This window comes from Rattus rattus, chromosome 2, assembly GCF_011064425.1.
Source record: "Rattus rattus isolate New Zealand chromosome 2, Rrattus_CSIRO_v1, whole genome shotgun sequence".
In the NCBI taxonomy this organism is placed as follows: Eukaryota; Metazoa; Chordata; class Mammalia; order Rodentia; family Muridae; genus Rattus; species Rattus rattus.
In genome coordinates this window covers 80,871,117-80,894,886 of record NC_046155.1, presented here as the reverse complement: position 1 = coordinate 80,894,886, position 23,770 = coordinate 80,871,117, and the positions used below count along the sequence as shown (strand labels likewise).

The 23,770-nt window shown below is 47.0% G+C and overlaps 2 protein-coding genes, 1 non-coding gene and 1 pseudogene across 4 annotated transcripts in view; all 4 read left to right on the top strand.

The window, feature by feature from the left end:
* The window catches only part of Eef2k (eukaryotic elongation factor 2 kinase), a 60,563-nt gene extending 57,714 nt beyond the window's left edge, over positions 1-2,849 (top strand). Inside the window, 1 exon segment of the mRNA XM_032892758.1 lies at positions 2,628-2,849. Coding sequence (XP_032748649.1) covers positions 2,628-2,737 — 110 coding nt within the window. The 3' untranslated portion in view covers positions 2,738-2,849.
* A 5,629-nt stretch (positions 2,850-8,478) lies between these two features.
* On the top strand, positions 8,479-8,836 carry LOC116893130 (annotated as a pseudogene).
* Positions 8,837-15,752: 6,916 nt separating this feature from the next.
* Positions 15,753-15,834, top strand: Trnal-aag. The gene has a single exon. It is a non-coding gene; the product is annotated as a tRNA-Leu (tRNA).
* A 175-nt stretch (positions 15,835-16,009) lies between these two features.
* Positions 16,010-23,770, top strand: part of Polr3e (RNA polymerase III subunit E) — a 28,167-nt gene continuing 20,406 nt past the window's right edge. For both annotated transcript variants that reach the window (XM_032892756.1, XM_032892755.1), the window contains exons 1-3: positions 16,010-16,145; positions 20,513-20,584; positions 21,832-21,882. In XM_032892756.1, the coding sequence (XP_032748647.1) occupies positions 20,549-20,584; positions 21,832-21,882 (87 nt within the window). In that variant the 5' untranslated portion in view covers positions 16,010-16,145; positions 20,513-20,548. The remainder of the gene's footprint in view (positions 16,146-20,512; positions 20,585-21,831; positions 21,883-23,770) is intronic.

The following is a 23,770-nucleotide window of genomic DNA, read 5'->3' as shown; positions in this document are numbered from 1 at the left end:
TGGGGGCTCACTGGCCGCCAGTGTAGCTGAAAGGGCAAGCTCCAGGCTCAATGGGAGAGAGTCTACCTCTAAAACAAAAAGGGGGGGGGGGCTGGAGAGATGGCTCAGTGGTTAAGAGCATTGACTGCTCTTCCAGAGGTCCTGAGTTCAAATCCCAGCAACCACATGGTGGCTCACAACCATCTATAATGAGATCCGATGCCCTCTTCTGGTGTGTCTGAAGACAGCTACAGTGTACTTATATATAATAAATGAATAAATCTTTAAAAGAAAAAGGGACAACAAAGTGTGTGTATTGGGGGTGGGATCTGAGGTCATGCTGGCAACCTAAGTTTGATCATCAGATCCCATGTGAAGGCAGAAGGGGAGAAGCGACTCCACAGAATTAACCTCTGGCCTCACACCTACACCATGGCCATGCACCCCACCAATACTTTTTAAAAAAGGGTGGGGGAGGAGACAAAGACGTCTCATATCAAAATATATGTATATAAATTAAATAAGAATACAGTCAGTTCTCCCATACTTTGCATCCCGGGTTTCCCATCCATACTTATTACTTATTTTGTGTGTTTCCGTATACACGTACACACCACAGCACAAGTGTGGGAACCAGAGGGTAGTATGTGGAAGTCAATTCTTTCTTTCTGCCATGTGGGTCCCAGTGATCATCGTGAGGTTGTCAGGCTCAGCAGAAAGTGCCTCTACCTGATGGACCATCTCACCGGCCTTCTGCAAAGATGTATTTTTTTAAATTGCACCTGTAAAGCTTGTTTCGATGGTGCGCACTTGTAAACCCAGCCCTGAGGAGGCTGATGAGAGACAATGCCAAGTTTCAGGCCACATAGACCCTGTCCCAAAAAAGGCAAAAATTTGCATCTGTATCCGATTATACGTAGACTTTTCCTCTGTTCTTCTCCACGTTTGTTGCTTGTCTGTTGCTGTGATAGGCTACTCTGACAAAAACAACTTAAAGAAGAAAGGATTTATTCTGGTTTATGCATCCAAAGGGGATTTTGGCTTACAGTCCAGTCCATCGTGGTCAGAAGCTTGGCATCAGGAGCCAGAGACTGTCCCAGGAGTTGGGAAGCAAGATGTTCCGATGTTATATCCACACAAGCACAGAGGGAAAACAGGAAGTGGGGCAGGCTATAAAACCTCAAAGCTGACATACTTCCTCCTGTAAGGCTTTTCCTCCTAAACGCTCTACCCTTCCCAGAGAGCATCACCAGCTGAGGACCGATATTCAAGCCGTGAGCCTATGGGGGACATTCCGTTCAAGCCACAACACCTAGAGAGTACAGCACATCTCCATACGTGGCACCTGCATTGCATTTGGCTGTAATCTAGAGATGATTGAAGCAAAGAGAAGATGCATAGGTTATATGTAAATAGGACACACTCTCTGATCCGAGCAGACGTTGCTATGCTTGGTGGATCCTGGAAACACCCTCCCCCCAGTGATGGGTAGTTATATATTAGAATTTTTGGGCAGGTTTTACAGTTTTAAAAATGAGGCTAAAATTTTCATAATATTTCATCTCCCATCACTATTATCAAACTTTATACAATCTCACACCCTAAAAGAAATCCTTTACTAGTTGGCAGTCACATCCAGTATCCCCACTCAGTAATCACTAATCTACTCTCTGTCCTTAAGGATTGGCCTGTTCTGGGACTCAGTTTACAACTGGAATCACAGAATATGTGGCCTTTCGTGTCTGGCTTCCTTCACGTAGGGTCTCACCTCCTCGCTCTCTGCTTTGAGACGAGGTTTTGTATAATCCAGCTGGTTACAAACGCATCTCAGCTTATTCTGTAATTACAGGCATGCACTACCTTTCCTGGCTCATTTCTTCTATATAAAAATATTTTTGTCATCTATGTGTGTGTGCGTGTGGAGATCAGAGACAGCCTGTGGGGTTAGCTCTCTCCTGCCACCATGTTGGTCCTAGGGACTGAACTTAGAGCATCGAGCTGCCAGCAGTCGTCTTTGCACACGGATTTCTTTTCTGTTGTTAGTCTTGAATTACTTTTACTCTACTATCTTATAACGGTTCCATCTTTTAGTACTGTAATTCTTTTATTTTATTAAATAATCTGCCACTCGGTGAATATACCCTGTTGTATCTACTGTAATCTGATGGACATGTTAGATTTTTTTATTGTTTTTATGTACATGTATGTGTGAATGTATGCCAAGTATGTATACAGACGGTGGGGTCCAGAAGAGGGTGTTGGACCCCCAGCTGTAACTGGAGTTACAGGCACTTGTGAGCTGCCCCATAAGGTTACTGGGAACTGAGCCTGGGTCGTCTTACTTCTCAGTTTTGAGCTGTCATTTAGACTGGTTGCCTTGGACAAACAAATTCCTTTTTCAGGGAGGGGGTGTGGCTCAGTGGTAGAGCTCTTGCCTGGCAGGCAAGCTCTTGAGTTCCACAGCAACGCCGGAGAATAGAAGAGTGCTCTGGCCGGCCAGCTCTCTTCATATGCTACCCCCAGAGACTTGGATTATGCAGCTTGGGTTGTTATAGTAACCTCAGTTGCTGTTTTGGGTGGGGTGAAGTTTGCTAGCTTGATGGAGACAAGAGGCTCACCAATTTGTCCCCCACTTTGCTCTCTTTCAGGAGACTTGTACACCCAGGCAGCCGAGGCAGCAATGGAAGCCATGAAGGGCCGGCTAGCCAACCAGTACTATGAGAAGGCGGAAGAGGCCTGGGCGCAGATGGAGGAATAACTGTCCACAGGATCACTGCCGAGGAGAAGGGCTAGGGAGGGGAGGATGGGACCCATTTCTTTTGGGAGGGGAGAAGTAGTTTTACTAAGTATAAATTCACTTTTGTATTGCCTTTTTTTGACTCTTGACAGTCTTTGCAGCTGGCAGAGACATTATAACTGCCCTTTTAGGGGTGGTATTTTGGGGGAGTTGGGGGTTGAAGACTCAGCCTAATGAATTCTTTTTCCCCCTGTTTTTCTTTTTTTCTGTCCTGAGATGTAAGCAAGTGTCTTTCTGTCTGAATGAACAGACAGTATCAGGGCTTCTCTCGCCAACCTTTGCAGACAGGACTCACGTCCTGGGGTCTCCAGGCTATACTGGGAACCCAAATGGAGGACAGAGACCTTTCTGTTAACTTTCCACCATGGTTCTTTCTTTCCTCCAGTGGAAGTGAGATGGTTCAATACCCAGGCTCCTTCACACTGGGGGAGACAGTTGTGAGAGTCTTTCACATAATGTCCTTCCACTGAGCTCATGACTTCCTGGCATCCATCCAAATTCCATTTTTTTTTTTAGACCTTCGATCTGTTACAGATTTTACAGAACAGGTTTGGCCTTTATACATGCATATTTACTACCTCTGAGTCCTGCATCTGTGAATGTGGAAGCAGATGTACCTCAAAGCTTTCAAAAGCCATGACTTAGGAGCTGGGTGACTTTCCTCCAGACAGAAGTACTCTCTGCACCCCATGACCACATCCACTATGGGACCGAAGCATCCTTGTGCGGAATTCTGTGGCCGTTCCTTAGTGTGATGTTTCATGGACTCTCTCCTCAACCTGCTGTCCTTGGCATTTTCTGCTTGAAACTAGGTTTTACTTACTTGACACTAGGTCATCTGCAGCAAGTGGCTTCCAGCCGCAGCCCCTTGGGATTTGTCTAAGATGTTTGAGAATGAGGAGCGAGATGTAAACACTGACTGGGTCTGGGCATTTCCCCAGGGTCAGGCTGGGACTTTAATGAGCTTTCTCTTTTAAAGGAGCTCAGATTTAATGGGAGTGTGATTTTAGCCACAGGGAAATGGCCCGCTTTGATCCACCACCGATACTTTTAAAAAACAGAACAGCAGAGTGGGACATGCCAGCCATTCTCACCTGTTGCTTAAAACAGGCCTTTTAAGGGTTTCACTGCTGAGTCTGCCCGGTCAAAAACGTGTAGAAGCATTAGATTGTAAAGTCTAGAGTATACGTCCTTTGAGGAAAAATCAGATTCATTAACCTTGAGGACTGGGAGCCATGGTGTACAATTGTAGTCCCAGCATACAGGTGGTAGAGGCAGAAGGAGCAAAGATTAAGGCCAACCTGGGCTATATGATGAGACCCTGTCCCCAAAACAAACAACAAAAGGAGCTGGTGAGATGGCTCGGTACATGAAGCTCCTGCCAACCGAGGCCAGGCAATCTGAGTTCTGTTCCTGGGACCCATGTGTGGACGGAGGGGACCAACTCCTGCAAGGTGTCTTCTGATCTTCACCTGTGTGGTGTGTCACAAGGGAGCTCACACACACACACACACACACACACATGCACACAACTGTAAGAGAAATGAAATAGCAAAAACTACCCTTGAACACTTCTTTCATCTATCTGCAAGTTATAAAATCCCCAGGTTTACATTTGAAGCCATAACATCGGGTTCTCTATGATGGGTTGGCCCTTGTCCGTCTTTTATCAGTACCAGAACAGTAGCTGGCTTGCGTTGTCCTGCAGGTGTTAAACGTAAGAAGCAATTTATTATGACATAATCTCTCAAGAGTAACTGTCATGTAAGTTGTGGTGTATGTCTGTGTGTGTGTGTGTGTGTGTGTGTGTGTGTTGGTCAGCAGACAACCTCAATTTTGTTCCTCAGGAGCTGGCCATCTCCTTCCATTGAGTCTCTCACTGGTCTAGAACTTGCCAAATAAGCTATGCTGCCTTACCAGTGAACTCCAGAGATATGTCTGTCTATCCTTCCTAATTCTGGAATTACAAACTCACATTCTCCACCCATTGATTAGTCCTTGTCTGGATCACTTAAAGCCTCAGGCCTGAAGTTCCCCCACCACATGGCCTTAATTTGAGGAAGTGGTCTCTTGCTCCTCCAGGAGGCTGGGATGGCCTGGTGCACAGCTAAGCAAATGCTTCTTCAAGGACCCTTGCAGATGACAAAGGAGCTTTGAGAGCCTGCTCTATGTATGATGCTAGCACGTGGAGGCTGAGGCTGGATTGTGAGTTTGAAGCCAGCCTGGACTATTTACTAAGACTGTCTAAAAAAAAAAGCCCTGGGGGCTGGAAAGATGCCTCCATGGTTAAGATCATTGCTGCTCTTCCCTAAGACCCAGGTTCAATTCCCAGCCCCCACATGGCAGCTCACACCTGTCTAACTCCAGTTCTGAGGGATCCGATGCTCACACAAACATGCAGGCAAACCACCAAGGAACATAAAAGTAAAAATAAATCATAAGGGATTGGGGATTTAGCTCAGTGGTAGAGCGCTTGCCTAGCAAGCGCAAGTCCCTGGGTTCGGTCCCCAGCTCCGAAAAAAAGAAAAGAGAAAAAAGAAAAAAAATCATAAAAAATTTGTAGTTTGGGGGGGGAATGGGAGAGGGGAGAAAGGGGGATAACATTTGAAATGTAAATACATAAAATATCCAAGAATGGGGCTGGGGATTTAGCTCAGCGGTAGAGCGCTTACCTAGGAAGCGCAAGGCCCTGGGTTCGGTCCCCAGCTCCGAAAAAAAAGAACCAAAAAAAAAAAAAAAATCCAAGAAAAATAAAATTAAAAAAAATACATAGTTCAAACCTGTCATGTCAGCACTGTACTTGGGAAGCCGAGGTGTGAGGGTCACTGAGTTTTATGCTGGGTTGGGCTACGTAATGACTTGCAGTTATGCCTGAGGTACTGAGACTTTCATGCAGAAGTGGCTATTTCTCCTTCCAAACCTAAGTCTTACACCTTCAAAAGCTGGTCAGGGCACTTTCTCTTTCTGGATATGCTGGGCATGACAAGAACAAGCCAACAGGATTCAGCTCCCAGGCAGGGAGACACCAGTGCCCAGCATCTGTGATCAATTCTGTCTTCCAGAGCTTGAAGCAGGTAACAGCCTCGATTCGTGGACCTGATATGTGTACTTCATCGCAGAGACAGAAACCAGGCTTCAGTGGTGCTGCTCACTAGGGGCTAAGCAGGTGCTGGGGGCCAGAGAGCTGCTGTTTCCAGAGGACTCTGGGAATGAAAACATCTAACTGTAATGTGATGGCGTATTCCATTTTGCAACATAGATAGAGAAATTTAAATGAGATAGAATTGCAGTGAGTATGTGCTTAGCATACAGTCAACATACAAGCTTTATGGGTATAAAAAAGAGAAACACTGTCCGACTCACTGCTTCAGAATAACCCTGCTCCCTGCACGCTGGACCAGCCCGACAGGCGAGCTGCCTTGACTGCTTAGTGATTCCCCATCTGTCCTTGCTGTCCATCATCCCGGCATCTTCGTGTCAGCAGGTGTGGTTTGCAGATTCACACACACACAGGTATATGCTGCTTGAGATGTGAGTGGGGGACATATGTGTCTCTTCCTTACATTTTGTCTCTGACCTCCTCAAGGCAACTGGCCGAAGTGCAGGGGCAATTGTGTGTACATCAGATTCTGGCTTAGCTTCCCCAACAGTTTGGTTTTTCTGAACTGTCTCAAACCCACACATCTCCCTCGCTTTGAAAACAAATCAAGAAATGAGGGAAGTTTGTATCTACATAGAGGCTGAAGTGAGCCACCAGGCACACGGATCGAAGAGCAGGTCTGCTCACTTTCAACATGAGTTCCATCGCCTGGAGTGTGGGCCCAACGCGGTTCCATGCTGGCTTTTCACAGTAGGAAAACGTCTTAATGTGGTGCCTCTTGATTTCTAACATCTGTAATAAATTCTAATAAGGAAAGCCTGGCCCTTATGCTATCAGTTTGCTTTAGATTGAGTGGGAGCAGGGGCTGGAGAGAGGGCTCAGTGGTTAAGAACACTGGCTGCTCTGACAGAGGACTTGGGTTCAATTCCTAGCACCCACATGGCAGCTCATAACTAACTCCAGTTCCAGGGGATCCAGCATCCTCACCCAGACATACATGTAAGCAAAACACATGAAATAATGTGGATGCTTCTGATTTGTCCCTCTGTAAAACAACAGTCATTACCTCAGCAGGTTTGTCACGAGATTCTGAGAAAATCCTGTGCACTTGGTGCTTTCTATGGAGAGCTTCAGAGCTGTCTGGTGTGGTCATTTGGATTCAAGATAATAGGTTTTTGGGGTTTTTTGGGTTTTTTTGTCTTTTTGGTTTTAAGAAATTTGAGTTTTAACTGCATGACGGTAGATCATGTACATTTAAGTCAATATCCCCAATGATAGGGGATTTTTTTTTTATGACACTCCATAGTGACTGCATATGAAGGATTTTTTAAAAATCTATGTTTTTGAGACAAGCTCAAAGGGACAAGGACAAAGGAGTCAACACCAAAAGTCTGGAGACAGGAAAATGCGTGGCTGCCAACATGTCAGTCAGCAGGCCCAAGAAGGCTGACTCCAAAACCCACAGGCTAGGGTTGGGAGTTCATTGTGTGACCCCAGCACTGGAGAAACTGGAGCAGGGGGATTCTGAGTTTAAGGCCAACCTCAACCACACAGTAAGAAATGACTGTGAACCTACACTGGTGGGGCAGCGGAAGGTATGGTGACTCATCGAACCACTGATCAGACCGGTTTGCCTGCAGCCCTAGTGTTGCAAGGGGTGGGGGTGGTCAGTGTCCTTGTTTCCTGCAGCCTGGGACATTGGGCACAACAAAGTAGAGGTCCTTTGCTGTGAGGAGTAAAGAGAAATTTGCAGCGTCCATATAAAAAAGGCTCTAGCTGCCTTGTCCTGTGGCCCAGGCACTGTCTATTTAACTCCCATCCAACCTGACAGCAGAAAGCAGCAGTAGGAACCTCTAAGGGTATCTATCGGATGAGCTGAAATTAACACAGGTCCTGTTCCTGGTGAAACCTCACAGGGAACACCACAGCCATCAACCCTCCTTCTCACAGACTACCCAAACAATTTAGAGCTCCATTCTCAATCCGAGCAGATTGCTAAAGGTCAGCGTGGGGAAGTCACATTTAGGAGCTAGACAGGTAGTTCTGCAGCTACCTGTTGCTTTGTAGAGGACCGAGATTCAGTACCCAGCACCCGAGTGATGGCTCAGGCATCTATAAATCCGGTTCCATGGAATCCAGTGTCTTCTCCTGGGCACCAGGCATACATGATGCACACACATGCAAGAGACTCACACCCTCACATAAGCCAATATACACATTTATTATATAGTGTTATATCATATATAGAGAGAGTGTGTTGGGGTGGAGAGATGGCTCAGTGATTAAGAGCACTGACTGCTCTTCCAGAGGTCCTGAGTTCAATTCCCAGCAACCACATGGTAGCTTACAATCTGATGCCCTCTTCTGGTGTGTCTGAAGACAGCTACAGTGTACTTATATAGAATAAGTAAATACATTTAAAAAAAAAAAAAGAAGCATTGAGTGTGAAAGAACAGACAGCAGAAGAAAGCATTTCAGAGGAAACGATTAGGAATGAGGTATGGTGTTTGCTCATTTAATATAGACTAGATGATCAATATTTGGGGATACAGGCTGGAAGGTTGAATATTGAGTGTCCTGAGAGGTCAGATTGCTGTCAGACATGGCTGCTGGACATGGTCACCAACATGGACACGGTCATGGTAAAGTGGAACTTCCAGATCACAGACAGTGGAAAGTTGAAGAGACACCATTAGCAACATTGCAGAAGAAGCCTGCTGCACGAGGGCTGAGGGATCCATGGACTCACAGTGAGGCTTGGAGATACATGGGCAGTTTTACAAGCAACAGCACCATCACGAGTGTAATATTCAAAGGATTTTAAGTGGGGGTTTGCTGCGTTTGTGGTAGCTTTAGGGGCCGAATATTTCCTGGCTTTCCAGAATGAGGATAAGAAGCATCCATCACTGAAGAGAGCACCTTATGACGTCTTTCATGAAAATAAGATTCTCTCACTGTAGCATCCTTGGCTGTAGGTCTGTCCTTGAAAGAATATTAGTATGGTTTAATAAAGTAAAAACAAAAAAAATATTTGGGGATACAAGTTTAATTATTTTTGTTTATTATTTGTGATTATAATGATGTATTGTAATCTTAAAGGACCAACTTTGATATTGGTTATGTCCATGGTAAACACTTAACTCTCACACCAAAGGGTATGACAAGAGACTGTTTAGTCTGAGGCTAAATAGTCATCCCAAATTCAATCTAGCATAATAAGTTTGATGAAGTTTTTGCAGCAACAGAACAAAGGAATACGTTCTAGGTCCAGAACGTGCTTCTCTCTCTCTCTCTCTCTCTCTCTCTCTCTCTCTCTCTCTCTCTCTCTCTCTCTCAGCGTTTGTAGCCTTTAGGTTGGTAGGGGTTAGGCATCTGTCTGTATATATCCCAAAGGATATATACTTCTTGCTTCCCAGACAAGAAGGTGATAAATGGTCACTAACAGGGCTAAAGATGGCCCACTATAGCTCTGGGCTTGTAGCGTCCCAAACTCTCCGCTCAGCCTTACAGAAGGGTGGGTGGAAATGGAGTACTTTCAGGAACTTTATTCACAGTTAAATATGAGCTCTTGCCTGTAGCTGCAGCACTCTGAATACTTAGGCAAGAAGACTATGAATTTGAGGCCATCTTGGGCTACTGAGACTGTCTCAAAAAATATTCTACCAACACAATTCCTTAGACATACAGACAACTCCATCTCCTCAGTGTGTCCACCATATACTAGTTACTTTCACAGTATTTTCCTTTTGTTTTACACACATATACATACATATTATATACATATGCATCTCCCTGGCTGTGGCTATCTTAGAACTCACTATGTAGATCAGGCTGGCATGGAACTCACAGAAATTCACCTGCCTATGTTTTCTGAGTGCTGAAATTAAAAGCATGCATCACCACACCCAGCTCATAGTGATTATCTATTTTTAATTAATTAATTAAGATTTTTGAGACTCAGTTTCTCTTTTCTCTGTATTAACAACCCTGGCTGTCCTAGAACTCACTTTGTAGACCAGGCTGACCTCGAACTCACAGAGAGCTACCCATCTCCTTTGCCTCCTGAGTACTGGGATTAAGGCATGTACCACCACACCCTTCTGAAAAAATTATTTTTATTTCATGTGTATGCATGTTTTGACTGAATGTTTTTCTGTACTGTGTGTGCATTACCTGTAGAAGCCAGAAGAGGGCGTTAAATCCACTGGACCTGGAGTTACAGGTGTTTGTTCGATGGGGGTTTTGGAAATCGAACCTTGGTCCTCTGGAAAAGTAGTCAGTGCTCTTAAGTGCTGAGCCATCTCTCCAGCCCTCCCACATTAAATTCTTTATAACACAGCGAGGCTTTCTAGAAGATTTGGGTTATTTTCTCCCATCCTGACACACTCAACATACTTCATAATATTTCCAAACCTACAATAGAAGACTCTGCAGACTTTGTAAGGTATTTGAGGGGTCAGATCCACTTGCTTTTCTTCCCACGTTTGGGCTGAACATCTCTAATCTGGACCTCTGGTGCTCCAAAATCAGGAATCTGTTTGTTGATTTTGGAGACCAGGCTCAAAATCTTTGAAGTGCCAGTGCAGTGCTGCAGTGGAAAAATCCACACCATAGAACTCTTTCACAGACAAACTTATTTTAAAATAGTGTGTGTGGCTGGGGATGTAGCTCGGTGGTTGGGTACTTGCTTAGCATACAGAGGACCCTAGGTTTGATCCCTAACATTGTGACTTAAAAACTAAAAACCGGGCGTACTGATATGTGCCTTTAATCCCAGCGCTCAGGAGGCAGAAACAGGTGGATCTCTGTGAAGCCAGCCTGGTCTACATAGTGAATATTCCAGGACAGCCAGGACTCAATGAGACCCTGTTTCAGAGAGAGAGAGAGAGAGAGAGAGACAGAGAGAGAGAGAGAGAGACAGAGAGAGACAGAGAGAGAGAGAGAGAATTTAAAACTTAAGGGCTGGATGCTTCGTTCAGTTGGTTGTTTGCCTAGCATACATGAAGCCCTTGACTTGATCCTCCAGCATCACATAGAACCAGCAGGGAGGACTGGTGCATGCCTTTAATCCCAGAACTCAGAGGCAGAGGGAGAGAGACTTCTGTGAGTTCAAGGACAGCCTGGTCTTAAGTAGAGAGTTCCAGGACAACCAGGGCTAAAAAAAAAAAAAGAAAGAAAGAAAAAAAGAAAAAAGAAAACCCATCACAAAAGAAAACTGGTGTAGTGCAGGCAGGAGGGTGGGCTCAAGGTCATTTTATATGAAGTTCAAGGTCAGCCTGGGCTGCATGAGAACACTAACGATAATAACATTAACAATCAATAAATAATATATAAGCATATTCCATGTTGAGTCTCGTGTTCGGATATCTCACTATGTATATGCAAACATTTATAAATCCAAAACCTGAAACACTTAGTTCCTAGTGGAAAGGTTAAAGGTTATTCAATCTATGAACTAGAAAATGGAGTGGATGCTAGGAAGGGCCTTGAAGATTAGAGAGAAATGTTAAACGTTGCAGGCTGTTGTATTACATATGTCAAATTTTTGTTACAGTTTTGCTGCAAGTAAGGATCTCCCAGGAGGACAGTTCAAAGATTCAGAGTTAATGCAGACATTTGGGGGAGGGGGATGCAGTATGATGTATTAAATCTTCGATTACACATAATATACATCTTGCTGCATGCTTGCACACGTAAATATCGACGCAGACCAAGGTACAGAGCTTCTGCAAATCACGAAACCTTGTTGGGCCCTGAGATGATTGATACAGATTGTCAACTTGACATGACCTGGAATCATCTAGAGGACCAACCTGTGGGGCTTGTCCATGACGGAATTTCAAGATCGGTGTTACAGAACTCAGTCCTCCATCGAAGCAGCAGCCAGATCAGCTGTGCCTACTTCTGAGCACCTGCTGACTGATGTCCGTTCCCTCAGAGAAGGAACAGGTGGGGAAGGTCTCTCATCCCAGCAATTTGAACGCAGTTCTGGCCTAATTGTACATGGTCACGTAGTCTGGTGGGTATAATGGGCTGGTCTGGTGCTGCTATGTATTCAAATGCTAAATACTGACCCCTATGATCTAGTTACTCTGGACGAGCAGATCCTCACATACACCAAGGGATGATAAGTAAACTTTGCTCCCCAATCTAAAACTATTGATTACGTAAAACTGGCAATAACCAATTACCGGGGGTTTGGGAGGTGGAGTTTGAGTTACCGGACTGGAAGTCCCAGGAGGAGGAGCATGAAGAAGACAGAACAGGAGGTCTCCAGGAGCCATGGTGGACTAACAGCCCATGCCAGAGTGATTTGCCTCCCCAGGACAAACTGCTGGAGCAGAAGTCACCCAGAAAATTTCAAACAGCAAGTATTTGGGGAGCACAGATGAGTCAATAGCCAGGCTGGCATTTAGAGATTTAGATTGGGGTTAATCTCCCAGTAATTGTGCAGATCCTAATAAATAAATATATAGTTTGAGTCTCGTTTACTTAAAGTTAGATCAGGATAAGTTTAATAGATATTTTCATACCCAATGTGGGCATATCACTCTGGCATGTACTGTTGGTTTTTATTTAGACTGGGGAAGCTTAGGAGAGAAGGCAGCTGTGGGAAAGCCATCATCCTTTCAGGGGGAAGACTTTTCGATGTGGCAGCTTCCGAGTCACCAAAGCTCTTGTAAGCAGTCGTTTGCCCAGCATACCCAATGACCTTAGACTCCCAGGGTGAGCTTTGGTGGAATTCTTCTTTGGTTTGTTCTTGTAAATGGTTGGTTAATCCAGGCGGGAAGATCCGGCTGGACTCTGGGGCTGATGAACGAGGAGGAAGTAATTGAACCTAGCATTCATCTCTCTCTGCCTCTTACATGTGGCTGTGTCTCTCCTACCACCAGTCCTTCAAGCCCTGAGGGACTATACCCTCTAACTGAGCTGAAATCACCTCTCTTTAACTTGATCATCAGGTGTTCTGCCACAGAAATAGAAGAGTAACAGATGCAGGTCCTTCCGAGGCAAAACACCCTGCTCAAGCTGGGCAGACATTCTTCTGACCGCTGGCTTGGAAGAGACAATATGTAGGATGAGAATATGACTAGCCATCGTTAGATGAAGTTGGAAGGAATTTTCCTAAAATATTTGTTTATTCAATATAGAGTCCTCTGTCTTCAGGATTATATACGATAGTGAGCCACCGTATGACTGCTGGGAGTTGAACTCAGGACCTCTCTCTGAAAGAGCAGCCAGTTCTCTTAACCACTGAGCCATTTCTTTAGGCACTGGTAACAGTGCTTCATTAGAGGCCATTTTACACTGTCCAAGCCATGTGAGTCCAGGGATCTGGACTGAAATCTGGCTGTCTTGACTGTTGCCTTTGCCCTTGATTGTCACGTCTGTGTGATGGGTTGCGGGGCTGTAGGAAAACGCCGCTGTCTGCGTTCCACACCCTTGTTCGTTGCTGCTCAGTTTGCGCTGGTGGAATCAGACCTGAGTTGCTTCAGACACGGCCCTGGAAGGAATATTTCTAGTTTCTTTTGAGCCCCTACTAACCAAGAGCCAGGTTATTAGGTATAACTACTGTGTAGGACTGACGTTACAGAAGAGGGAAGTGTTAGATGATAGAGGTGTATCTCCAAGAGGACTAGAGGTAGGAAGTGGAAAATCATCAGGGTTTCGGCACTGCCCTGTGCTCAGGTCCCCCCCAACCTCTCCTCCAATCCACACACATTTTTTTTTTTCAGAGTCAGGGTTTCTATGTGTAGCCCTGGCTCTTCTGGAACTCACTCTGTAGACTGGGCTGGCCTCGAGCTCAGAGATTCCCCTGAGTGCTGGGATTAAAGGTGTGTGCTATCATCCCTGAGGTAGTACAGCACCCGGTGCACTCCCCCTTACTCCCCCTTTTATAAAATGTGCTGGCTTTCTCTGCTCTTATAATCCTGTCACAGAAAATAACTATTCCCAAATCATCTTTCTAATTCCAGAGACTAAGTCTAGCTCAACTCATTTGAACAAATCAACTGCTCGTGGTGTCTTAATTCAGATTCTAGTGAGAGAATGAGCTATGCAACCTGAATCCTATGCCTACCATGGACCACACTGGTCAGTTGAGGGACAAGGACATGGGGAGAGTGGGGTCAGTAGGATATCTGGAACAAAGGTGCCACCAAGGACACTTTCGGAGGTCTTCCTAATGCCTAGAAGAGCAGGCCTGCACAGAGTCCCACAGGTATCCCACCCTGGGGACACATTTCCATTCTGAAAGCCAGGTGTATGGCACACAAACACTCCTTGCTGAACCACCCTGAGCAGACAGAGGCATCTGTTGACCTCAGGACTGAGTAGTCGCCATTCAGCCCTGGACTCTTGCCAAGCCTGACCCATTTCCTCACTAGATGGCTGCTTTAAATGCAACAAACTCTCCCAGATCCACAAAATCCTGTGCAGCTACTGAGGGTGGAAGGACAGAGCAAACATCCAACCTCAGGAGACTAAAGAGGATTTAGGGGAAGAAATGTATGAAATGCTCAAACTTCAGGATTGCGCCAGTTCCACATGACATGTGTGACTTGCTGGGGCATGACTAGAGAGCTGAGTGGAGTTGTTGCAGGATTACCCCAGTGAGTAGGGCTGAGTACTGAGTACCGGCTGGGTTAGTGCGCTGAGCTGAGTTACCCCTGGGAAGGGAAGAGGTGCAAACCGAAGAGAGAGACTCACGCCAGACAATAACGAAAGGCACAGTGGATGTGAGGGAGAGTTCAGATTTTCATAGTAATAAATGTGAAAAACGAAGAGAATGGCCTTGCTTTGTCCCAAACTCCAGAATAGCAAAATTGACTCAGTAGGAATTAATAACCTGAAGATTTCGGTGACACACACCTTTAATGCCAGCACTTGGGAGGCAGAGACAGTGGGATCTCACTGAGTCCCAGGCCAACGTGGAGTTCCCAGTACTTGGGAAGTGCAGGTGGGAGGAACAGAAGTTCAAACTCACCTTTAGCTACACACATAGTTCAAAGCCAGCCTGGGGCATTGTGAGCCTTAACTCAACAAATGTGTGTGTGTGTGTTCAAATGTATGCAGCAATAAGTTTAATTCTAGGTGGTGGAAATACGGGTGACTATTTTTTTTTCCACTGTGTCTTTTTCAGTCTTTTAAAATATCTAGGGCTGGTGAAATAGCTCAGTAGGTAAACATACTTGCCTCAAACCTGACAACCTAACTGCCCCCACATGGTAGAAAGAAAGAACATACTCAGGCAAGTTGTCCTCTGACTTCCACAGCATGTCCTGCCTGCTCCCCGCCCCTCCCCCACTTCCAAACAAATAAATAAAATAATCGTAAAAGTCTGTATGGGTACATTGAAATGAATAGATACTTAAAAATGAAGTCTGGTTAAAAACAAAAGCAAAAACAACAACAACAACAACAATCCCCCCAAATACGGTGAAAAACCAACCGGCTGTATATCTCTATACGTTTCTGCGTTAATATTTATATCCCAACCCATTCACAATATGACAATTTTAAACACGTAATTTTTCAGATAGAAATGTGCAGACCTGGGGTCACAGTTCAGCTTTCAGAGTTCGGCGAAAGTTACTTCCGGAACCAGACGTCTAATTAGGGCTATGTGAGTGACAGAGTGGCTTAACTTGACACCTTAACCATCTGCCTCAGAACGCAATTAAACTTTTTTTCTTTAAAACTTATTTGGAACAAGCTTGCATCTAGATACTTTTATTTTAATAAGTGGCATTATAATAATATTGTTTATGACAATTTCTATCAGCAGGAGATAAAACAAACACAACTTCAAGAATTTAAGGAAAATATACGTGTCAATCCAGTAAGTAGCTTCTTAGGAAACAGCTTTAACAGCTGGGTAGCGTGGCCGAGCGGTCTAAGGCGCTGGATTAAGGCTCCAGTCTCTTCGGGGGCGTGGGTTCGAATCCCACCGCTGCCAAGGTAGTTTTTTTCTTTTGTCTCTGCCTCCTGCGCTCTGAGTTTCTTCTGCGGCCACAGCGGCGACCCCTGCCGTCGATGTGTGCTCTCTGCACCACGAGTGGCTCGCGAAGGGGCGGTCCCGCGCTCGCCGGGGCGGGGCATTGTGGGTAAGAGGAAGCGCGAGGGCCGGCCCCGCTCCCCCCACGTGTCCGCCGGAGTTTCTCCAGCAGCAACATGGCCGCTCCCTGATAGAAGACCCGGCCGCCGCCGTCTCTGCAGCCCACGGGTCCCTGGGCCGTTCCGCCTCCCGCGTGCGGCCCCGGTGGAGAGGTGAGACCCGACTCAGCAGCCTCGGGATTCTGGCCCCAGCCGTCGCACTCGCTCTGGGCTCCTGGCCGCGCTGACTAGGCCAGAGAGGCCCGCGCCGCTGCGTGCCGAGGGGCCGCGGCCTCCCGGGGCAGGGCGCAGGGCGGCCACCCAACTTTCCAGGCCGCCCTGGGCCTGGGTCGCTCCGCACGGCTGGACGGTGGGGAGGTGACGGCGGTGCGGCCCGCGCTGACTCAGGCCTCGGCCGCGCTGCCTCGCCCGGGCCTGGCTCACGAACCGCACCTGCGAGGGCACTAGTGCCCGGTGGCGTGGCGGCTTTTGGAGGAGTGGGAAGGGCGCCTGAGCACCGGCGACATGGAGAAAGCCATTGGACCGCGGGGCCGCCTGCATGGGCGGGGGTCGTTGCCCTAGCTGAACTGGGTTAACTCAGCCCTAGCGGGCCCGGGACGCCTCATTCATTGATCTGTGTTTAAGCAGAGTGGCGACTGCGCGGACCCGGGGACCCTCCAGTAACAGGGGATAGTGGTGCACATTGCAGGTTATCCTGGAATCCTGTTCTTAGAGTTACTGGGTTTGGGAGCGAAACGATAAGATCTTACATTTATCTGTAAAATGGGGATAATATGATTCCTGTTCTGCTTCTTTCATTTGTGGCTATCTTGCTCGGTCTTACATTGGAAGAAAACATGTTGCCACGTAGCAACAGCCCTTCTTATAGGTTCTACTTATCCCTTTGAAGCCGGTGTGTGGTTTATTGCTGGTTAAGGATGAAAATAGGAAAGATCCGGGGTTACGCAATCTATGGCATTAATCAGCTGCTATGTTGTAGAGGTGGGATTTGAACCTGTAAGGTTTCGCACGGGAGTCCAACCTCTAAACCACTATACTATACTGCCTTTTACCAAAGATGTGTGCAGCATTTTGGTTAAGAATAAAATCAAGGCTCTTTGACATCAGCTAGATTTGGATTTCTTGATTACCCGTTTTCTTGGGGCTGTGACCTTGGGTAAATCAATTCTAAGCTGGGCACTATAAATTTTGATTTGCACAGCTAATGAGAAGATTAAATATTTGGTACTATATTGGTACCTGTCATCATTAACATTTGCGAGAAAGAACTGTGATTTTTTTTTTTTTAATTTTAAAAGTAATGGTCCCATAACAACAAAGTATAATTATTATCTCCACTTAATGGTCCAGGAATCTAAAGTGTAGAGAAGCCTTCGTGGAGTTTAAAGTCTAGCGCAGAGGACAGCCAACACCTGACCAGCAAGCAGATCAGGAAGTTCCAGGTTAGGACCAGTCAGGAGTAAGGAACTATGCTTGTAATGGAAGGGGCTGGAAGCGGCTGTTCCAGTTGGGTTGTCAGGGAACGTGTCTAATCCTGGAGGGAGTGGCAGTTGTTACCACTGCATCCTGAAAATGACCTAGGGTTGTGCAGAGGTCCTCAAGGATGCTTGGGACTTGGCCTGTTAGAAGTCGGTAATTGATCACCAGGCCATGGGGAGATGCTTATGTGAAGACAGGGACAGGATCATGTAAGAGCTTAGGGGCTCCTGGAAGGATTTGTTTTATGGGACAGTTGAAGGGTTGGGAGCAAGGTAGCGATACCATAGTAGCAAGGCTACTGCCAGTCACAAAGACTGGCATTCTCTTGAGAATTGGAGATAGAGGAGCGGAGCTAGGGAAGCCTTTTTGTTTGTTTTGTGTCTGTAGGTCCCCCGTGTGTCCCCCCTCCCCCCCCCCCGTGAGGCTTTGCTATATACTCACCCAGGATGGCCTCAGACTTGTTATCTTCCCCCCTCAGCCTCCCAAGTGGTGGTATTACAGGCATAGATCACCACAGCTTGCTCTGGAAGCTCAGATTGTTGGCTATAAAGATTTCAGGTCAAGATTTACTAGCGAGTGTTGTAAAGTTGGGTAGGGGTCTTGCCCCAGCACTGTTATTTTGCAAGGGCAAGGATGGAAAGCCACACTGTGTGGATGTAACAGCCATGCTACACAAGGTACTGCTTCAGCTGTGGCATTTCTGCATCACTGGTGGGAAAATATTATTGTTGGTCTTAGGCTCCACCTTTAAAAGCCACTGAATTGGATACTGGGAGGCTAAAGGGAGCTGATGGCCTTTGCAGGTAACCCAAGCAGGTGCAGTGTTCAGAGGGAGGAGCTGCTAAGAGGGACCTCATTCTGTCCGATGGCAGGGCTGGGCAGAACTTCAGCCCTGAAAGAATAATTGAGACTTAAGACTCTCGTAACCACTCATAGTCTCTTTTTGCATGTGCTGTTTTTCCTTAATTCCCCCTGAAATCCTGTCTCAATTGGCCACTAAGTGCAGCTGCCTGCAGAGTAAGGTACCTGCTTGACACATATCCGTGACACTTGGTAGCCAGTGCAGATGCACAGTGGCAACCACGTAGGACTATGCTCAGATGGTTGAGACCTGCCCGCCACATCTTGATCTGCTGTGATGGCCCATTTCCCACCAGCCTGTCTCTTTCCCTGTTCCAGATCATCCTTTGCTCAGAATCCCTCTGGAGCCCAGGCAGCCTTTAGGTTCACATTTTTCAGGTACCGGGTAGAGCTGTGCTGTACCTGCTGAGTTCTAGGGACCAGGTATACAGCAAGGCAAAAGTAGTTTGACTTAGTTTGTCGCTTACAGCTTAATGGTAGGAAGGACAGATACAGGGGAAATTATCCCATGGTGGTGATGTGCTTAGGGGGCCAGAGAAAGGAGACATTTGAGCAAAACCCTGAAAATGGCACAGGAAGGAAACTGAAGCTGGGGTAGAACAGTTAGTATGGCCCTTAGATGGATTGGGAAGAGGCAGGAAGTCAGAGGTGGTGGGTGGGGCCTAAGTCAAGGGGTTGGGGTTTGTTGAGGTTCACTGGAAGGGTCAAGATTCTCTCTGAAGAAGATGGGGGACCCTGGGAGGCATCACTCAGTGCTGCTACCTGAGGGTTGAGCAGTGATTGTGGGGCAGAAAGGAGCCAGGAAATCAGCCAGGAAGCTGAGCTGGCTAGATTGAGGTGTGGCCAGCTTCTGGCCTCCTTTGAAGGCAAACCTCACAGGATGAGCTGGTGTGAAGTGAGAGGAGGGGAGATCCAAGGATGGGGCAGATGTTTCTGCCTGAGCAGTTCAAGTGCTGCAGCTAGTGAGTTTACCTGGGGCCTTATCTGGAATTGAACCCTGCACTTTTAAGTCTTTGTGATTTGTTTGTTTGTTTAAATTTATTATTTGTTTTTGAAACAGTTTCACTGTGGGGCCCAGACTGTAGACCAGGCTGGCCTTGAACTCATGGAGATCCTCCTGCTTCTGCTTCCCAAGTGCTAGGCTTAGAGGTACCACCATGCCCAGCTAAGTTTTTGGGGTTTTTTTGAGACAAGGTATGTTATAGCCCAGACTTGCTATCAATTCCCCATATAACTAAGGCTGACCTTGAACTAATGATTCTTCTGTCTCTACCTGCCAAGTGCTGGGATCACAACCATTCATTGGTACGCCTAGTATCCTTTTAAGTCCTAAATCATTCAGATATGACGTGGATAGGACTGGGGTGATCTTACCCAGGCACAGAGGGGTGGCAACAGCTGAAGTCTTTGGATGCTCAGTTCTTTTCTTAGCCAGTAGCACCTGTGCCCTAGGGTGTAGGAGAGCTGGAAGCCTGCAGGCATCGTCAGGTTTCTATCCTTTAAGCCCACCTACATGTCCCTCCTTAACTGGAGGGTTCCACTCTTCACTTCACTGAACTTCCCCATTTATAACTGTCACCCAAGTCCAAGGCCTGGATTTGCAGTCTTGGCATGGTGTGACGTTGAGTGAGCTCCTGATACCTGTCCCTGAATTCAGTCTGTTTTGTAAGATGGAGACAGTCACACCACTCAGAGCCTAAGCCTCATAAGCCCAAGAGAAAATATTAAAAGAGGGTCATTTTGACCCCAAAGTACAGAAAATTGGCTCACTGGGGTTACAGCCTGACAGTCTAAAGAAACGATGGGAAGTCTGTGGGCCATGTGACAGCTGACTGTCATATTAGCACAGGACCCTCAAGACTCCAGTGTTTCAACTAAAGCCATGGACTGCCAGTTTCCCCAGGCCCAGCTGGGAGTGTTTTTGAGTGGGCAAGAAACCTGTAAAACTGGTTATTAATTTTTCCCTAGAGGTACAGTTGACCTGTATTGGCTTGGGTCTCCCTGCCTGCACCCTTTGTGGGCTTGTTCCTCCTCACTATTGCCTCCACCACAGACACAGAAAGGAGATCATGTTTTGGTCTTGGGCTTCCCTTCTCTGCACAGCACCTATGAAGAACGGTGCATCAGAAAGGCTGATTGAACGGCTTACTGATTGCCCAGGTCTCTTGCTGTCTTTGCAGATTGAGTTGAGGACTGTGTGGCGGGCTCTCCCTAGTATGGCCAATGAAGAAGATGACCCAGTCATACAGGAGGTAACTGCCACTGTCGACTTTCTGTTGGACCACAGGCTATAGGACCAAGTCCCTTCTGTATGTCCATAGGTCAGTCTAGGGCTTGTTGGTGATCTAGGGACCCTAGACCTTGCTCTTACCACTCTTGTCCCTGCCATGACCCAGCAGTCCCTGATTTTGAGAGCTCATCTAATATGCCTAGACTTCAGCTTGCTTGCTGTCCCACTTTCTACAAAGCCAGCTGCAGAACTAGGCATTGAACAGGTGGTACTAGTAATTGAAAGAGATTGGTGGTGTCATTGAGTAGTTCTTTACTCCATTCACTGTGTACCAGGGACAGTGACATAATAGCAATCAGGCTGTGTCCTTGTCTCTAGTAGCCTCTGGCCTATGTATGAGACACATAAGGAGCCTCAGAACACAAACTCTGGGCAGGCAGGTCCAGACTCCTCACAGAAAGACAAAGTTGTTTGTTGTCATTCTTGTCCCTCAGAATCCTTCCAGCCCAGGCCCTGTGTTTGCTCTGGAACCCACACTGAGTTTGAAGGGCAGGGGTCAGGAGGCCATCCCTAGATAGCAGTGGTTCCTCTTGTTGGATACAACTTACTAAGTTTTTAGATTTGAATTATTTAAATGCACTTACACTATAGCTGCACTGAAGAAATGAAGCAACCACAGAGGGAACTGGAGAGAGCAGAGGGAGCTCCCTTTCTCACTGAGTCCCTGTGGATGAGTGAGCTTTCAGAAACAGGTGTGAAGGACATTCCAGGGAGAGGAATGCATGTGGGCAAAGTCCATGGCAGGAGGGAACACAGTTTGTATGCAGAGCCTGGAGTCAGGAGTGTGAGGTGAAGAAGAAAGAAGGAGCCAGGTCTCACAGGGCCTGTAGACCTTCATAAGATAGGGTGGCATGCAGGTACTAGAGCATCAAGGTGGGAGAAGGCACAGAGAAGAAACACAGGTAGAGCCCACCCCATCTCCCAGAAAGGACTTGTCTTGCTTTAGGAGGCACCCAGTCTTGAAGCCCCAGGCATTGTGCGCTCTTTCCAGGTTAGCATGACCTTGGGTGGAGCCAGGCAAGCTCTTATCTTGGTTCTCTGGTAGCTGTTGAGAGGGAATCCTGGATGTCCCTGGGTTAGGCCTGGCCTGGTTTCGTCTGTTCTTAGTATAAGTCAAGTTTTTCCCACTTCCCTAAATGGTCTCTGTGAGCCACAGATCCTATCTCAATGTCTTGGCCTGGTTTAAATGTTTTCTTCCCTTGTTCCCAGATCGATGTGTACTTGGCCAAAAGTCTGGCAGAGAAGCTATATCTCTTTCAGGTAAGGATGGAACTTCATGCAGGTAAATGGGGAAAGCCAGTGTTGAGGGAGTTGGGGGGGGGGGCAGTGCTGGCAGGAGACACCTGCTCAGATGGGCAAGCAGGACAACATGTGGGTGCTGGACCAGACCAGCCAGTTCCAGCTCCATCAAGACTCAGCTTCCAGCCCCTGAGCAAGTACCTCATCTGTGTGCCTTAGTTTTCAGTAGACACACTGCCTATCTCATGGAGATCCAGTGAGGGTCAAATGCAGCCCCCTAGAAATGCTTAGGCCACTGCCTGGGTAGAGCTCAAGGATGCTTCTAGAGTATCCTTGTGGCCACGTGTACCAAGTTGTTAGCCTGCCATGGCCTTCCCTGCTGTGGCTGGCATCTGTTGAGTACCTCCTGTTTCAGCAGTGCTTTCCTTGCTGCCAAATCTTTTTTTTTTTTTTTTTTTAATTTTTTTTTCCGAGCTGGGGACCAACCAGGGCCTTGCGCCCAAGGCAAGCGCTCTACCACTGAGCTAAATCCCCAACCTAGCAGTGCTTTCCTAAGTTACCTCAGTCCCATAGTGACACTGTGGTGGTAGTGACTGCTTTTACATCAGCCTTACTGGAATACAGTTGAGTCACTATACTGTTCTACATTTAAGTAAGTGAACCATGTTCGAGATTTTAACCTATTTGGGGGCTGTGCAGCCAGTACCACACTCTGTTTTAGTACATTTTTGTCCCTCTGAAAGAAATCCCACGTATTTGGTCAATCCTCAGCACTAACTCCATTCTTACCTTGAGCCTGAGGCACATTACTTGTGTTTGTATGAATTTGCCTCTTTGGGATCTCATGTAGAAATGCAGACTATAGTAGCCTCTTTTCTGTAGAGCCCATCTATGTTGGGGCCTGGATCAGTGTTTTATTTTTATGGCTAAAGATTTTCTCTGTGGGGCTGGGGAGGTGGCTCAGTTGGTAAAGTGTGTGCTGTGCAAGTGTACAAAGACCTGAATTTGGTCCCCAGAACCCACCTCAAAAGCTGAGTGTAGTACTGTGTGGTTATACTGGAGCGGCAGAGACATGGGGATACCTGGGGCTTACTGGCCAGCAAGCCTAACCTACTTCGTGAGCTCCAGACCAATGAGAGACCCTGTTTCAAAAAGCCAAGTGGATGGCTCCTGAGGAATACCCGAGGCTGTCCTCTGGCCTCCAGGTACACATACTGCAGCCAAGCATACACGAGTATCCATTGCGGATGATGCACAGTTGTTCTCCGTCAGTGGTGGGCATTTGGGTTGTCTACACTTGGGTTGCTGTCTTGAGTAATGCTCGCTGGACATCTGTGTGTGTGTTTATGCATGAACCTGTGTTTTCACTTCTCAAAGCACATCTAGGAGTAGAATGGTTAGGTCATACCGCATGTACCTGGAGGACCTTACGGACTGTTTGTACCACTTACATCCTCCATATAAGGCGGCTGTCAGCAGCACTTTGAGTCTGTGTTGCACAGGAGGGAATGAGATCAAGGATCCTGAGCTCTCCTGAGAAGGCCTAGGGCAAGTGGCAGGGGCAGCAGCAGCAGCTGTGCAGGGGAGAGGCGGTCCGTTTCCCAGCATTACCTGCATCTTTGAGTACAGAGCCTCTGTGACAGTGGCTCCATGTGCTGGGCTCTGCCTGAGCCCACTCCATGTTCACATTCATGGAGAACACAGAGTAAGTGGCAGAGTCAGTACTGTAGCCCAGACCTTCAGCTCATTACCAGCCTTCTAAGCCCAGAGTTGAGAGAATTTAGAGCTCTGGGCCTCAGCACAAGCACACCCGTGGCTTTGAGAGCTATTGTGGGAGGGCTTATCTCACCCAGTGCTGGCTCTCCCAAGGGCTCTGCCTAGAGCACTTGTGCCCCAGGCTCTGCCCCTC